Source organism: Artemia franciscana, chromosome 19 (assembly GCF_032884065.1).
Source record: "Artemia franciscana chromosome 19, ASM3288406v1, whole genome shotgun sequence".
NCBI classification, from domain to species: domain Eukaryota; kingdom Metazoa; phylum Arthropoda; class Branchiopoda; order Anostraca; family Artemiidae; genus Artemia; species Artemia franciscana.
Window position 1 is genome coordinate 35128694 of NC_088881.1, and position 17870 is coordinate 35146563.

The 17870-nt window shown below is 35.0% G+C and overlaps 1 protein-coding gene across 2 annotated transcripts in view; it reads right to left on the bottom strand.

Annotated features, from left to right (window-relative positions):
* LOC136039608 (dual oxidase-like) overlaps nt 1–17870 on the bottom strand; it is a 180335-nt gene that overhangs the window by 106042 nt on the left and 56423 nt on the right. For both annotated transcript variants that reach the window (XM_065723497.1, XM_065723498.1), the window contains exon 7: nt 7055–7291. In XM_065723497.1, coding sequence (XP_065579569.1) covers nt 7055–7291 — 237 coding nt within the window. The remainder of the gene's footprint in view (nt 1–7054; nt 7292–17870) is intronic.

The following is a 17870-nucleotide window of genomic DNA, read 5'->3' on the forward strand; positions in this document are numbered from 1 at the left end:
GCGGGTGAAGACATTTCATAAGTTATATGTTAAGCTAGAAGATACCGTTGAGAAGGCTAAGGTCCGACAGATTGCCAGGTATATGACAAGGACGGGGAAATATTGCCCTAATCCCTAGACTGTTGATTAGTCCTCTCTCTCTCTCTCTCTTTGGAAAAGGTTGTTGAAGCAGTGGGTCATTATGGCCTGAGCTTAGGTTCAGCTGGTGAATACGTCCATATTAATAATAATAATAGCAGGGTAGTTCGAACGACACCTTATCCTCACAAAAATGGCAAAATATGCTTTGTTTTTATGGGTTCATAGAAACCAAAGAAGATCGAGGGTCACAAGTCCACGTCCCATCCTGACAGATCAAGGTACATGTTTATAAGAGTCAAGTTACTAAGCAAAGCAAGTGGAGGGATGCTACTGTGAGATGATACTTCATCCTATTTGACCGACAATAGGTGACAACTTCAATTTCAAGGCGTTGACAGTATGTCTGTTTCTTTTGTCGTCCACTGAATGAACATTTAAACTAATGATAATAAAAACTTAAAATCTTGGCGTGGAAAAATCAAAAGAACATAAGAAAGGGGATGAACTACTTTTATCTCGAAAATTGTTTTCTAAAAATTAGACATCCAGTAACGTAGTGATTTGACAGATTCGCTGTTTCTTGTTCAATTTGCGATCCGCTCTTGATACGACAGGATGTAATTTACAATGAATTAAACTCATAATAAATATAGGGTACTAACCCCCATGATGGCTCCTTAGATTATAAAAGAGGGGGAAGATCTATGAGTCATTTAAACACCACTCACAGAAAAAAGAAGATTTTAAGGATATGATATCATTCAGCAAAAAATCGGGAAAGTTGCAAACATCAAAAACAAGAATAACAATAGGGAATTCTTTTCGTAAGACACTGGAAATTTAATTTAAACGAATATTTCGGCCCTATGTCCAAGGGGCGACATCAGCAAAACATAAATATATAAAAGAAGAAAAACTTACGACAACATACAACCAATAAAAGTAAAATGAAAATTGTTTAAAAAAAAGTCCCAGCATCCTTACTTCAGCGAAGTTCAACCAAGGCTAATAAATAAAGGGAGATGAAACAAGGCAATTCATTGAAATAAGAGAAGAATAATTAAAAACACGTTTTTATAATTAAAAATAATGTTGTTGTTATTTGCGGGGAAAATAGGTTCATCAGTTTCTTGAGACAACCTTGAAACTCTGGGGTTTCTTCAAGTAGTGTCTTTGGCAGCAGTTTGACACTGAATAGCGGTTTCAGATGGAATACTCAATAATTTTGAAACAAAGATGAATAGCCTTTATTTACCAAAAAGACTCACGGAACTGTAGCAGGTTCTTATGCATGACTGACCTTAAATAAATTTTCAGAAACACTTTTTTTTTATCTATTAGTTTTATTTCGTAACGCACGTAAACGGCTGAACAGTGAACCGGAACAAAAAAAGGTTACTATTTTAAGAATAAACAGGACTCCAGTCACGTTCTTCGTTAGAATCACTTTAGCAAGTTTGGCGGATATTGCTCTTATACGGACAGTCACTCTTCCATTATCGTGCTTTCAACCAGGAGAAACAAAAATAAAACTCAGTAGATTTTTTTACTTTAACTATTAAATATATCTGATTTGAAATCGTGAGCAATGAAGGTCAAATCGTCACCTCTTAAAAGCTGCATTTAACGTTTTCAGAATATTGCAGGATTGCGAAAGTGAGGATTTTTTTTTTAAGAGCATCCTTTCGGGCCATTCATCTAAGGTCAAAGAACAGACAGGTTGTTGGAAGAGGTCGCGAGAAAGCAACTTAAAGGAAACTGGAACTTCTTGGGTGGGGAGATTCCTCCCGTGGGAAATCCCCCTCCACGTAAAAATCCCTCAAAGAATTCCAACCCCGCCGAAAATTACCCTCGGACAATTCCCCAAAGCATTTCCACATGAAAAACGAGGTCGCCAACGAAAAGGTAAGACAAATAAAATGAATTCTGTAAACGAATTCTGGAAAATTAGCGTTTTCTAATTCACTGAATCTGATGGTGTGGTTTTCATTAAGATCCTTTGACTTTTATGGAGTATTTTTCCCCTTTTTCAGAAATTCAGTAAATTTTCTCAAACACGTAGCCTTTTATGGGCATCAGTAAGCTTAATGAATTTTATATATTTGGTATCAACATAATAAGCCGATTCTTTTGATTTATATATATATATATATATATATATATATATATATATATATATATATATATATATATATATATATATATATATATATATATATATATATATATATATATATATATATATATATATATATATATATCTATATATATAAAAATAAGTTGTCTGTCTGTGGATGGATGGATGGATGTGTCAGGTGACGTCACCTGAAAAAACTGGATTAGGTGACGTCAAAACTGAAAAAACTAAAAAAAGGCAAAAACTACAAAAAAAAACTAAAAACTAATAAAAAAAATAAAAAAGCTAAAAAACTAAAAAAACTATAAAGGTAAAAACCAATAAAAAACTAAAAAAAAAATTGAAAAAACTAAAAAAAGGCAAAAACTACAAAAAAAAACTAAAAACTAATAAAAAAAGTAAAAAAGCTAAAAAACTAAAAAAACTAAAAAAACTAAAAAAAGGTAAAAAACTAAAAAAAATAAAAAATAAAAAAAAACTAAAAAAAAGGAAAAAACTGAAAAATAAGCTAAAATAAAGGTAAAAACCAATAAAAAACTAAAAAAAAAGGAAAAAACTAATAAATGACGACACTCAAAGAGAAAGCGACCAGGACAAAAGGAATGTTCGATTAGCAATCAACAAAGCACCGGGACACAGGGAGTATAAATGACGACCAGGACATAAGTAAAAAAAAAAAAACTATCTATATATATAAAAATAAGTTGTCTGTGGATCTGTGGATCGTGGATCAGGTGACGTCACCTGAAAAAACTGGATCAGGTGACGTCAAAACTGAAAAAACTAAAAAAAGGCAAAAACTACAAAAAAAACTAAAAACTAATAAAAAAAATAAAAAAGCTAAAAAACTAAAAAAACTAAAAAAAGGCAAAAACTACAAAAAAAAACTAAAAACTAATAAAAAAGCTAAAAAACTAAAAAAACTAAAAAAAAGGCAAAAACTACAAAAAAACTAAAAACTAATAAAAAAAATAAAAAAGCTAAAAAACTAAAAAAACTAAAAAAACTAAAAAAAGGTAAAAAACTAAAAAAACTAAAAACTAAAAAAAAACTAAAAAAGGTAAAAACTAAAAGAACTAAAAAAGAAAAAAATAAATGACGACACTCAAAGAGAAAGCGACCAGGACAAAAGGAATGTTCGATTAGCAATCAACAAAGCACCGGGACACAGGGAGTATAAATGACGACCAGGACACAAGTAAAAAAAAAAATTAACAAAACTAAAAAGAAGGTAAAAACTACAAAAAAACTAAAAAGAAAAAAAAACTAAAAACTAATAAAAAAACTAAAAAATCTAAAAATCTAAATAAACTAAAAAAGAAAAAAAAAAGGAAAAAAAAAAGGAGAAAAACAAAACTAAAAAACGAATGTATATACAGACCGGTACACCGGGATACAAATGACGACCGGGACACAGGGAATATAAATAACGACCGGGACACAGGGACACAACTACAACGGGGACACCGGGGGAAACAGGGGGATATAAATGACGACCGGGACAAAAAAACTAAAAAGAAATAAAAACTAAAAACTAATAAAAAAAACTAAAAAATCTAAAAATCTAAATAAGCTAAAAAAGAAAAAAAAAAGGAAAAAAATAAAGGAGAAAAACAAAACTAAAAAACGAATGTATATACAGACCGGGACACCGGGATACAAATGATGACCGGGACCCGGGACACAGGGAATATAAATGACGACCGGGACACAGGGACACAACTACAACGGGGACACCGGGGGAAACAGGGGGATGTAAATGACGACCGGGACACCGGGACAGGGAATGGTCGATTAGCAATCACCATCAACAAAGCTCAAGGGCAATCATTAGAATCATGAGGTATAGATCTGAATACAGATTGTTTTCCCATGGACCATTATATGTTGCATGTTCAAGAGTCGGTAAACCTGACAATCTATTTATATGCAAAGACAATGGGACAGCAAAGAATGTTGTATATTCGCAAGTTTTACGTAGTTAAAACCATATATATATATATATATCTATATTCACAGGTGGGACATAGGGACACAACTACAATGGCGCGTAACTATTATGGCGCGTAACGACTTACGCGCGCGGGGGGGCTTGGGGGGGGCGCGAAGCGCCCCCACCAACTAGGTGTTGGGGTGGCGCGAAGCGCCACCCCAACAGCTAGTATATATATATATATATATATATATCAATCTGGCACGTACGCAGGGGGGGGGGGCTTTGGGCCCGCACCCCCCTCCCCCGAATATATGTGAAATGTTTAATTTCCCCATGGTTTCTTGGGATTTCTGGCAAAACTAGGACATTTATTAAGAATCTAGATACATGTGTGAAGCCTTTTTTTTTTTTTACAGCATGCAATTATCCAGGCAAGTCATTGCCCAATTATTAACTTATTTCCTGTCTAACTTTTTGCCCTCTTTGAAGTGATTAGCGATTGTATAGTTTTTTTTTCGTAAAGAGAGTTTGCTTTCCACAGCAAAATAGAATTATCCTTGATATTAGGGTGTTTATCCCACCCTTTTCAGGATAAAGTACAGCTTTTAGTGGATCAGTTTTGGAAACTATCATTTTTCATTAAAATCGACGTTTTCGCAATAGAAGAACTACCCCCCACAGCATCCATATTGCACTGTTAACCCTAAATTTCCATTTCAGTGGGATATAATAGATTGATCATTGGTTCTAAATCGCTATGAACTTAACCTGAGCCTAAAACGTACTTTTGAGGCTTCAGTCTTCTTCCTCCCATCCACTACAATAGTACAGATTAAAGTTAATCTGTATTTTCTGATGTACGGGCTTTTTGCATTTATTTAGCTACTAAGTAAAAAAAAAGTGCTATTTTATATCTGCTGTTTCGAAGGTTTGCCCCCTCCCCCGAAAAAAATTCCTGAGTACGTGCCTGATATCAATATATATATATATATATATATATATATATATATATATATATATATATATATATGTTGATATCGAAATTCCGGTTTTTAGAGTTCCGTTAACGATTGGGCCGCTTCACTCCTTACTTACAGTTCGTTACTACAAACTGTTTGATAGATTCTTGACTTTTCAGTTTTTCCAGACGGAAAGCGTTTTCAAATTCACTAGCAAAATCACTAGCGAAAATAGGATACTTCCCTAAGGACTTCTTAATCTTGAGAGAAAAAATTAGGAAAATCATTGTTATCAGGTATGAGTAAATCTAAGATAGGTACAGGTCAAAAACAATTCTTTCTTTGGATATCCTCCCTACTTCATTAAACTCCAACTATTCCAGGTAGCAGGAAAACAAAAAAAACATTTTTCACTCTTTAATTTGGGCTATTTAGAGATTAAAGAGTCCTTCTTTGTCTAGTTTACTCTTTAACAAATTATGTAATAAATTTTCTCCCTTCAGGAATTGATGATGTTCAGCCATATTCTTTTCTCAGTTTTAGCAACGCGGCAAAATATACATAAAATTTATATCATTAAACATGAAAACGAAAATTGGGCAGCATTCATTAGTTTATGGAGATGCTATAAATTTGCCTGCCATCAGAAATAGTGAAACCACCTAATAAACAAGTTCCAAACGAAGAGTTGTCAATACACCATTCTGTAAAAATCAGTTTATCCCAATATGTTTATGTTCTTATTTTTGTAATTATTTATTTTTCCCTTTTATCGCATTTCCTAATGTGTAATTTTGAGATTTGTTATGTCATAAGAATATTTAGTTTACCATTTTTGGTACAATTTAGAGGTCCTGGTCCAACCAAAATTCTGGGGGAAGGCGGGGAGGGGGGTCAAACCTGGTACCCCTTGGGCTTCAGGCTCATTTTCAAAATTCCTGTAAATTCATTTTCAAAATAAATTTTAATAATAAGATTCATCGAAATAATATCTACCGTTTTTGAATCAGCTACAAATTGAGTTTTCTTCCTCGCTAAACTGTTTTAAAGCATTTTTAACTTTTGGTTACTATGGGCCTCGGTTTGCTCTTTACAAGGTTGTGATTATCACTGCAACCATGAAAAGTATGGGTGAAGAAATAGAAATCGCTCCCCTGTCAGTTTGTTCTAGTATTTTGTCTCTGAAATGGAAAATGACGTCGATTGTTAGAATTGCACTGCAAAGAATTTTCTGTGGTATAGTTTGGTTGGAAAGTACAATTTATCCCAAAATGTGGGCAATCAAAGTCAACGGAATAGCGTCTATGAGGGTATAAAAATAGAGCGTTGATTAATCATGGTTGCAGCAATAAATGCAATCTAGTGAAGAGCGAACCACAACCAATAGAAATCGAAAATAAATAAAAAAGATTTTCAAATATGATTTCAAAGGTAAAATAATCACCATTTGACACTTATTCCGGATTATAAACTATTATCCATGTTAACTTTAAAAGTAATGATGAAAACGATTTACAAAAAAATTAAAAAAGGTGCTTAAAATCCTCAAGAAGTGTGACAAAATTTAAGCTATGCCATTCCATGGGAAAACGAGAAACTAATAGAAAATTCGTCACTAAAAAGATTAGGCCAAAAGAAAGAGAGAGACTACTGTCTTACAAGTAAATGGTAAAATGTGTGCTTTAATTTCATTGGTTTACATCTATGACATATTTTCGTTAGCCAGTTTTGGAAACAAAATTAATTCTATTGTTTTAGTCTGACTGGTTTAAAAATCACCTGAGTGAAATTTCAAGCCAGTAAAAAAAAGTTAGATTTTGCCTGACTGGCTCAGCTATATAAAAATTTAAGCCAATGAAAAGTTAAATAACTTTTGAGTCAAAAAAAATTTTTACAATTAGTCCTTCCCTTTATCCGCGGCTAAGCTAACAATAAACTTACCATTGCTTCCCACCATAAGGTACACAGTCGAAGTCCTGGTGCTCCGTTGGGCGTTTTCTTGAAATTACACTGGGCATCGCGTTTATACAAACCAGGTGGAATTAAAGAATGTCCGAAGCGGAAAGCAGCAGCCTGGAATACATGGCTTACCCCGGGGTGAACATCTGGATTGTAAGACTGGTAGGGCTCAATGCCTTCACCAATAAAAGCAGGAATGAACTCGTACATGATGATATTCTGGAATGTAAGAATGTTGGGAATGTAAGAATGTTATGTTGTATGTTGTTATGTTGTTATGTTATTTATGTTGTCATGTGTCTTTCTTGTTTTTTTCTTTTTTGTATGTTTACTCCACAGTTTTATGTATTTTGTGGGTTAGAAATAAGTTATTGTTATCATTAATATCATAATTCTAATTGTGCATGGTTTTACTGAAAGAATCCAATTGACAAATTAAACACAAATGAGTTGGATACGTAGTAAGGGGTATAGCCCAGAGTTCCATTTTGGAGAAGATCCATACATTTTTCGGTGCGGGGACGGTCAATTACAGAGAGCAATAAAATAATTGCTATTCTTTAATGCAACAAAACTGCATATCATATATACTATTTTGTTGAATGTAAGAAGCTTAAGCCTCTAACACATTAGTAATATCCTCTCTATTCGTTTAAGCGGGACCCCACCCCATTGTACTATTGGAGTTGCTGACACCTTTTTTGGCCATCATTTCAAGAATATGCAAACCGGTTTCCGAGAATTTCAAAAATGATGCGTTATAATCATACATGTTGTTAGTGAAACAATACAACGAATACAAGCGGGCCCATATCCTGTTTTCCGAGAATTTCAAGAATGATGCATTATCTGTATTGCATAATCATTTATGTTGTCGGTGAAACATTGCAATACGTCATGTGACAACCCTCCCATCTGGTACTTTGAGATAAAAACTGAACCAACAACTTTTTTTAGTTTCTAACGCAGTTTTCCATTGAATTTATGAAATTTATATCTGATGTATGAATCGAAAGTGAGACCCATTATCTGCTATGCTAAAAGAACGACACGATGCTCGACTGAGTCAAAAAGTCATTGATAATATTATGTTTGTAGAAAGACATTCTAGGCAACCAATGCATTGTTTCTGTGATGCTAGTCAACTGATGTTAAGCGTCACAATATCGTAACAAGTTAATTGCGCAATCGATTTCTCCATTGGAGTTGGATCTATGGTAAATGCTATCAGTGATTTGTTTCTGGGCACTTTTTTGGCATCACTCCATAAATTCGCATATACTGAATTGAGATACTTGCTGGACAGACATATTCTTTTGATGGTTAATGAAAGTTGTTGATCTCCAAAAATTGTAATGACTAAGACCGAAGAGGTATCCTTTCGTATTGTAATGGTCCTGAGGACACTGGTTTTTCATTACCAGGCTTGCGCATAAGTTTGGGTTCCCAAGTTCCCCTCCAGAGCCCAGAGTTCCTCTTTGGGGCCCCATGTCCCCCTCCAGGGTCCCAATGAGCCCTTCCCCCATTTTTGCTACTTATCAACAAAAATCACATGACTCATTTTTCCGTTTTCGCTTGGTTATTTTGACTTGACTTGGGAAAATCGGTTCCAACTTTACCCCATCCCCCGAGATTTTGACGAAATTACGCGCCTAGAATGCAAAAAAAGAAACCTGCATAACTGCATGTATAATCATTTTTCATTTAAAACTGAATTCATGATTTTCAACTGATGTACTTCATAGCATAAATATAGCGGAAATTTGGTACAAAAAAAGGGATACATCACAGCGTGCGGAAAGGGTAACAATAGATCTCCCATAATCCCATCGTAATGCGCTAAAAAAAATTTCATTGCGCCTGCGCGAGGCCGGAGTCATGAAGTAAGATGTGCTGATGTGTCTCATAAATATTTAATGGAAAGTATAGAAATTTTCGCTATTGTTTAATATTTACACTGTGATATACTTAAAAAAAAACGTATCGAAACAGATGAGATGTCGGATTTAATTTGAGAAAAAATATAAAGAAAATAAAAAAATATATAAAAAAAAGGTATGAAATGAGCACATATATAACTGGATTTTCTTATAAAAGTAGATTTCGCTTCGTAAATAAATTTTTTTATAAGATGGGTCCCAACCTCATACCGGGTCGCATTAGAAACAAAAAAGGTTTGGGAAGTGTTGATGTATATCATCAAACAGTTCGTGGTAACGAACTGTAGTAAGGAGCGACCCGGCTCAATAGTAACCAAAACTCTAAAAAATGGAATTTTGATACCAATACCTACATCAAAAGAATCGCATTTTAATGCTGATTTTAAATATATAAGTTTCATCAAGTTTAGTCTTACCCATCAAAAGTTACGAGCCTGAGAAAATTTGCGTTATTTTAGAAAATAGGGGAAATCGCCCCCTAGAAGTCATAGTATCTTAACGAAAATCGCACCGTCAGATTCAGCGTATCAGAGAACCCTACTGTAGAAGTTTCAAGCTCCTATCTACAAAAATGTGGAATTTTGTATTTTTTGCCAGAAGACAGATCACGGATGCGTGTTTATTTGTTTTGTTTTTTTTTCCAGGGGTAATCGTATCGACCCAGTTGTCCTAGAATTTTGCAAGAGGGCTCATTCTAACGGAAATGAAAAGTTCTAGTGCCCTTTTTAAGTGACCAAAAAAAATTGGAGGGCACCTAGGCCCCCTCCCACGCTAATTATTTTACCAAAGTCAACGAATCAAAATTCTGAGATAGCCATTTTATTCAACGTAGTCGAAAAACCTTATAACTATGTCTTTGGGGACGACTTACTCCCCCACAGTCCCCGTAGGAGGGGCAACAAGTTACAAACTTTGACCAGTGCTTACATATAGTAATGGTTATTGGGAAGTGTACAGGCGTTTTCAGGAGGATTTTTTTGGTTGGGGGGAGGGGTTGAGAAGAAGAGGATATGCTGGGGGAACTTTCCATCGATAATTTGTCATGGGGGAAGAAAATCTCCATGAAGGGAGTGCAGGATTTACTAGCATTATTTAAAAAAAAAATTGAAAAAATAAATATGAAAAAGTTCTTTCAGTTGGAAGTAAGGAACAGCATTAAAACTTAAAACAATAGAAATTATTACCCATTTGAGGGGCTCATCTCCTCCTAATACCTCGCTCTTTACGCTAAAGTATTTTTAGTAATTTCAACTATTTATTCTACGGCTTTTGTGATTCTGGGGTCATTCTTAATGAATTTGGACAAAATTTAAGCTTTAGTGTAAAGAACGAGGATCTGACAAGGGGGCGAACCCCCTCATATATCTAATAAAAATATGAGAATACAAAAGTTCTTTACGTAAGCTAATTTATAAATTATGTAAATCTTTTACTAATAAAAATATTCGTAAAAAATTAAAAGTTCTAGTTGCCTTTTTAATTAACCAAAAAATCGGAGGGCAACTAGGCTTCCTCTCCCGCTCTTTTTTTCTCAAAATCATTCGATCAAAATTATAAGAAAGCCATTTAGCCAAAAAAAAATGCAAATTTCGTTTTAATTATTCCTCTGCGGAGAGCCAAAATCAAAACATGCATTGATTCAAAAACGTTCAGAAATTAAATAAAAAAAAAGTTTTTTTTTAACTGAAAGTAAGGAGCGACATTAAAACTTAAAACGAACAGAAATTACTTCGTATATGAAAGAGTCTGCTTCCTCATCAACGCCCCGCTCTTTACGCTAAAGTTTTTTACTGTTTTAAAAAGAAGAATTGAGAGAAAGAGTCAAACTTTAGCGTAAAGAGCGGGGCGTTGATGAGGAAGCAGCCTCTTTCATATACGAATTAATTTCTGTTCGTTTTAAGTTTTAATGTCGCTCCTTACTTTCAGTTAAAAAAAACTTGTTTTTTTTATTTAATTTATCAAAAGGCTGATTCGTTATTGATATTAGATATTACGTAGAGGTTTATATATTATATTGATATAACAAAGAACGCAATGGAAGGGGAGGGGACCTCCTTCCAATAAATATCCGTAACTTTTATGAGTTGCATGTTTTTCGCGTCTGCAAATTCCTATGTAACATACTACAGTGCTCTGTATTTTTAAGCTACGAAAGACAGACTGAACCCTTAGGGAAAGGGAACTGAAGAATTTTTTCTAGTGGATGGAGTTAAAATAACTTTGACCACAATGTTCATGTAGAAGGGGGGGCGGTTTTTACGTCAAAGAGCTCTTTGACGTAATTTATCAGCTCTTTGCTAGCGAAAAGTCAGAATGCTAGAGGGGTGATATACGCAGATCACAGCATTTATGACTGAGAGCTAATAAACTTATCAAGCTACGCTAATAAGCTAATAAGTTAAATTTAATCATCAATTTGTGTGATTAAATTTAATCACAAAAATATATCCACATTGTAAAAGCTCTGATATAAAGGAAATTACAATCTATGAGAATAAGGAGTTAGGCATTGGACTGCTATGTGTGCACGAAAGAAACGGAACGACATCTGAATGCAGACTTGGAAGCACAGGAGGAATGATCAGGCACGTACGTAGGAATTTCTCTCCGGGAGAGGGGGCAAAAAAAAAAAAAAAACTAATTTGGCAATTTGAGCAAGAAGTGTCCAGTAACTCGGAAAATTTCGGAATTTTGCCAAGCGTACGCCCCCCCCCCCACTGAGTACGTCCTTAATCGGAATGAAAAGTAAATACCAAAAAGTAACCCAATCGTCAAAACCTAGCCTGTGTTAGACAGCATGTAACTTCTAAGCCAAGGTCATTAGGATATTGTCAAGATGTTGGGGAAATTGGGGCAAAACGGGGGGGATAGGGTAAGTTATATCTATGTAAAATTTGTCTGCAGCTTCTAAACCTACTTAAATTAAATCCCACAAACAAAACTAGTGTCTTAATCTACCATCTGTCAATTGTCAATGATATTGTCAAGATGTTGTGAGCATCTGATTCTGGTTGAAACACAATACTAAACATCTTCGCACTACATTTCCAGATGTTGGTCAATTAATAATTTTTATTATCACTATTTTTAAAAGTTAAATTGACGATGAATTGCAGTCGCGTAAATACAGACATAATAGACAATCGAAAAAAAATGTTAACACTCAATTATCATGAATTTCATCAAAAATCAACTTTTTCAATTTTCCATAACAGAAAATTGAGAAATTTCATAATAGAAATTAACAATCGTTAATTAAACGTTAAATCGTTATCTAAACGTTATTTAAAAATATTTTTAAAGGTTATGATATTGACAATGTTTGAGTTCCAGGCATTTACCCGCCAGAAAATACCCCCCTCCCCTCCGCTCCAACAGAAAATAATATTTTTCAAATTTGATAATTTTATTTAGTCTCCCTTTTCTTAGTTTCTCTGAGAAGTTCTAAGGAAAGGAAAAAAGAGGAATTTGCACACCATAAGTATCTTAAAAACTCAGAAAAAACTACAAATCCATTTCTGTTGGAGACTTCCATATAACATTCTGCAATTTTTGGCGGAAGTGGGCGCCAGGTTAAAAAAAATGTAGGCGAAATATCATCAAAATTAGCTAAAAACATATGGCACCAAAAAGTTCAAGAAGGTAAGGCTTTCTTTTGAAAGAATAGTTAGCTTTGGGAACCAACAAATTCTTATTGTTTAAGTTTTAACGGACGAAAGCGTTGTCAAATTCTGCGGTTTTTTTACGAGTTGTGGCAAAGTTTTTTTTAAAAAAAGGTTTATTATTCTAATTACACGGCCATTGTGTTCCAGGAATCGTTCTTAAAGAATTGGAGCAAAATGTCAAAACTTTATCGCAAAGAGCAAGGTCTTGAGAAGTGGGTGACCCCTTTAATATACGCAATAATTTCTGTTCGTTATAAGTTTTGATGTCGCTCCTTACTTTCAGCTGAAAAACATTTTTTTTTGTTTAATTTCTGATCGTTTTCAAACAATACCGGGAAATCCGGCTCCTACTCCACGAAAATTCCTTCTCCTTGCGGAAAATACTTCCATGGAAAGTTCTTTTCTTGTAAAATATCCCCCTTGCCGGCAGAATTCCTCCAGAAAATTCCATCTTAGCTGAAAATTCCGCCTAGAAAATTTCTTGTGAGTGAGCTCAGGAGAAAATTTTTTCTTAGCCCACTTTCATTTGAAAAAGACTTTAATTTCTGATTGTTTTTCAAATCATGTCGGTAATCGCTCCACCGTGGAAAAGTTTTCCACCAAAATCCAAGCAAAAGAGCATTTTCCAGCAAAAGATTTTTTTTTTTGGGGGGGGGGGACAAAAGAAAGTTTAAAAAAACATCAAAAATGTTATATTGATATCTACCCTCTTATGATTTTTAGGAATATATCTGGTCTACGCTGTTATTATGAAAGTAAAGAGTAACATTAAACCCCAAAATATGCAGAATTTATTCCGTATAGGAGGGGGATTGTCCCTTCTTCATCCTTACCTTCACCTAATGGTCGTAGGAAGTCTGGAGTTGGCTCAATAGATCAGAAATTGAGATTTCTAGTCCTTTTTTTTAAATTCCAAACGGATTGCAGACGTACCAGCTGCGTTGGGTGGTATTTTCCGGGGAGGGGATATTTTCCGAGAGGAGATAATCTGAGAGTGTATTTTCCGGGGGGGGGGGAATATTATAAAAATTTCGATTTGAAATATAAAATACGTCGTATTTTCAGGCATGCGTTCACCCAGAATTGTTTCAGGGGGAGGCAATGAAAGCATTCGGAGGGACAAAAATAAAAATAAAACTTTTTATTTGAATGAGAAGTATCAGAAATTCAGGGAAATTCAGGATTTTGGAGGGAGTGTCGAGGCCCCCCTTGGTAAGTCCCTGCTTGTAGGCACCGGAAATAAGGAATCTATCGGAACCCGATGTGTTATTTAAACGGCCTCTTTTAGGAAAAATTTACCTAAAACAAGAACCTCTATTAAAACGTCACTTCCTGTCCCCTAATATACCCCTAATATTAAAGACGGATTTGGTTTTTAGCGATAATCTACGAAGAAAATAAGAGAAAGAAGAAAAATGGCATCAGACATGCTATTTTACATCGACTTTGTAGTAACAACTCAGTGGTCTATAGTGAAATTTCCGCTTTTTACCTCTTTCTAAAGGGGAAATTTCCGTCAACAGAAGAAGACTAAAATCTTGAGACTTTTCCAAACAGTTTCGTGCATTTTCCACACAATTCACTTGTTTCTGGAATTTTTGCAGTCCTTTCTCCTCAAAAAAGTATGTCCAAAAACTTCCTCTTATTGGTCTAAATTAACCCTTCTTTTTTGCATTTTATTTTATCTTCTGTGATAAGAGAGGTATCGCCATAAAGTGACTATAAGGCTCTATCCATATACGCTTATCAACAGAGGCGCCAATTCACAAAAATTCAAGGGATGCGAGGATTTTTTTTTTCATTTTTATATAATGAAGATACAAAAAAAAATCTAAATCTAGAAGGGGAAGTAATTTTTCTATTGTTATTGGAAAAAGAAGGGAGTACACAAAGAAAGGCAGGGGCATTCCCGTCCCAATCGCCAATGTTACTTATCATTTCTACATACTACCTCATATATTATTTACAGCCCACTTTATAGTTTAATTGTTTATTACATTACAATTATTAATAACATTTTATTTTAATAAAGAGGTAATGAAAACACATTGAGTCAACCAAAGGTCAAATCCAAATAAAACAAATAGAAAATGGAAAATAGAAAAGATGGCTTATTTATTTTACTGGGAAATAATCCGATTATTCAAATATGTTGCAGCATTTCGTCCACGTGATTTTCTTACTTGGTTCAGCTGGGAATTTTGTACAAGCGAGTTAAGCCAACTTGTTTTAAAGACTTGTTTATTTTTCAACACAATATCCTGTATCAATATAGGTTTCCTGTAACTCAATCTATTGCCAAATCCGAGAAGTGTTTTAATTAGACGGCTTCTCATGCCCATTATATAAAACCACAAAAAAAGAGTTTACTTGAAAAAACGTAACTATTTTAAAAAGACGATCATATTCACTTACATTTCAAAAAATGGCAATAGGGTACTCTACTCAATAGGGGACTTTATTTCTCTTGTGCATGCAAAGAAGGGATTGGATGGCTAGAGATATAACATGATATAAAGTTGAAGATCGTTTAGAGCAGGTATTTGAGTAGGGAATTTCCACACCCTATTAGCCCCAAAAATTAATGTTTTTACGATTTTTCCGCTGAGTTTCTGTATTTTTTTTTATAATTCATTTATTGTGTATATATATACATTTTGATAATAAACTAAAAATTTTGGTTTAATGGAGTTCTTTACTTTCATTGAAACACTTATTAAGCGGAAAAAGTTTGATAAATTAGTTTTTAAAAGAAGGCAATAGCGCACTCCACACAATAGGATAATTTATTTCCGCTGTGGATGCGAAGCTGGGGTCGGATGGGTAGACGTAAAACATAATAGAAAGTCGAACGTCGTTTAGAACAAGTACATGCATTGGGAATCTTCACACCCAATTACCCCAAAAACATTAATATTTTCAAGATTTTCCCTATGAGTTTCTGTGCTTTTTTTTTATCTAATTCACTTATTGTGTGTTCTTTTTACGAATTTATGGGTAGTCTACTTTCGGAGGGGCCACACTCAAAAAATTAAAAAATTACATTCAAAATAAAGGGGATTATGGAGAAAACTGTACATATCTTGAACTTTCAGGGGGAGGGGCTTTGGTGCAAATTTTACGCAGCTTTTTCTGTAAAGCTGGAGCATTTTGAGCAGGCACAAAAGGAAGATTTTATTGGGAAAAAATATCTTTGTATAATTTTTCTTGTTACGAGGGAAAAGGCAGTAACAGTTATGACCTCTTGTGCCCGGGGCAAAATCTTGATTAGCCCCTCCCCCTTCTATCCCAAGATTTTCCGGTTAAATTGTAACAAAATTTTCATTTATCAAAACGTCTCCATTTATTTCAATCTGTCTTTTCTTACTTTAGCCTCTGTAAAATTATTGATGATCTCGCCCTAATTATTGCTTCTAACTCTCCGCGTTCTATGCTCATTAGGGCTAAATCATTTAGTCGCTCCAGGCAGAATTGACTATGGCCCATAGCCAATCTGACTTTTCTTACTAACTGACGTAAGTGCTGAACTTCTCCCCCCATCACCAAAGAAGTGACGACAACTTTGAAAAAATTGAAAAATGGACGTACATCTGGAGTCGATGGGATCACGACAGAGAGGCTGAAGACATCCCTTCGAGCCGGCAGAGTTGTTTGGGCTGCTCTCCTAGTGGCTATCTGGAACAACGAAAAAGTCCCAAAAGATTGGACGAGGGGCATACTGGTCAAGTTCTTCAAGAAGGAAGATTCCCTAATTTTTGACAACTTGAGGGACATCAGCTTAAAGTCTATGGCTAGTAAAATACTAGCCAAAGACATATTACAACGCCTAAGAACATTCCTAGTCTCACACCTCAGGGAAGAGCCACACGGCTTTCGACCTGGTAGTTTTGCTCTGGTCTTCTAATGGTTGAACATTCATAGCTTTTGATAACATTTGTCTTAGAAGAATACTGAACATACCGTGGCAGGAAAAGGTCAGAAAATGTTATGCTTGGCGGAGTGGCCCAGCCCTACAGATTTCCCCTTGGTTCCGGTACATCAATGGGAATTTCTTTCTTGGTGTTAGGCACATTTTGTAAGAACAATGAAAAAGGATGGTTTCTGTGAAAGGATTATGAGAAAAAGTCATGCATTCTGTTGCCTTGTGGTTTTGAAGGTCCCTCCTTCATAGGTTGTACATACTTAATGGCAACAAATATGAGCACAGCTAGGGACTTCCCTGGGGGAGGGCAGTAGGGGAGGACAGAATGTACTGTCTCCTGTGAGAAGTCAGTTTTACACTTGCTTTCATGGTTTTTCTTGAATGGTACTGTTCATCCTTGATCAGATTTAGATTGTCCTGGGTACCCGGCTGACTGACCGTATTTCAAACAGTAGGCTGTGCGAAAAATGGGGTCCAATCCCGCTTTCTAAGGCTATAATGAAAGAAAGGTTGAGATGGCTAGGCCACGCTCTGCGGATGAAAGATGACAGATTGCCAAAAATTGTCCTTTTTGGCCAACCGTCTATGGACTAAACAGAAAGCAGGTCGTCCTCGTCTGGGGTGGGGGGATGTCATAAAGAAAGGTTTAAAGGAAATAGGAAGTTCCTAGGAGGGTGTAAAAAGGGAGGCTTTGAACAGATTGTAATGGAGAAGCGTGCGTCGCTGTGTTGGTCTCAGGCGGCTTGGTGCTGCAGTATGTATCCTTTAGTAGTATCCTTGATCACCCTAGCTACACCACTGCACATGTTAAGTACCCATATGAAGTCAATATAAAAATTGACGGTATTGTCATTTGCTCCAAATTTACTATACTAGCCGAGAGGCTAACTGTTATTTAATGGTCTGAATTGATGAATGCCAAACTTGTCGACCTTCACTCATAAGTAGACAAATACTTAAAAATGAGAAAAAAAAACAGACAGAAGGCATGACGTGCTATCAGCTAAGATAAAAGTGCTACCCTTTGGTCGTTATAAGGTTCAAAATTTGTACTAAGTTACGCGTCCCAAAGGTAGTTTATAGTGCTGAAAGAGGGGTTATAATTCCCAAATTTTGGTAAGGCTTTAATTGGTAAATCGGATTTACAGACAAAATCCGATACCCGAAAAGGGAAAAATTTATTAAGGCATCAAAAATATGGCAACACCAGTTTGGATGTCATAATCATCATCATCATGCTCTGATTTCTATCGTAGAAGTCAAAGATTTCC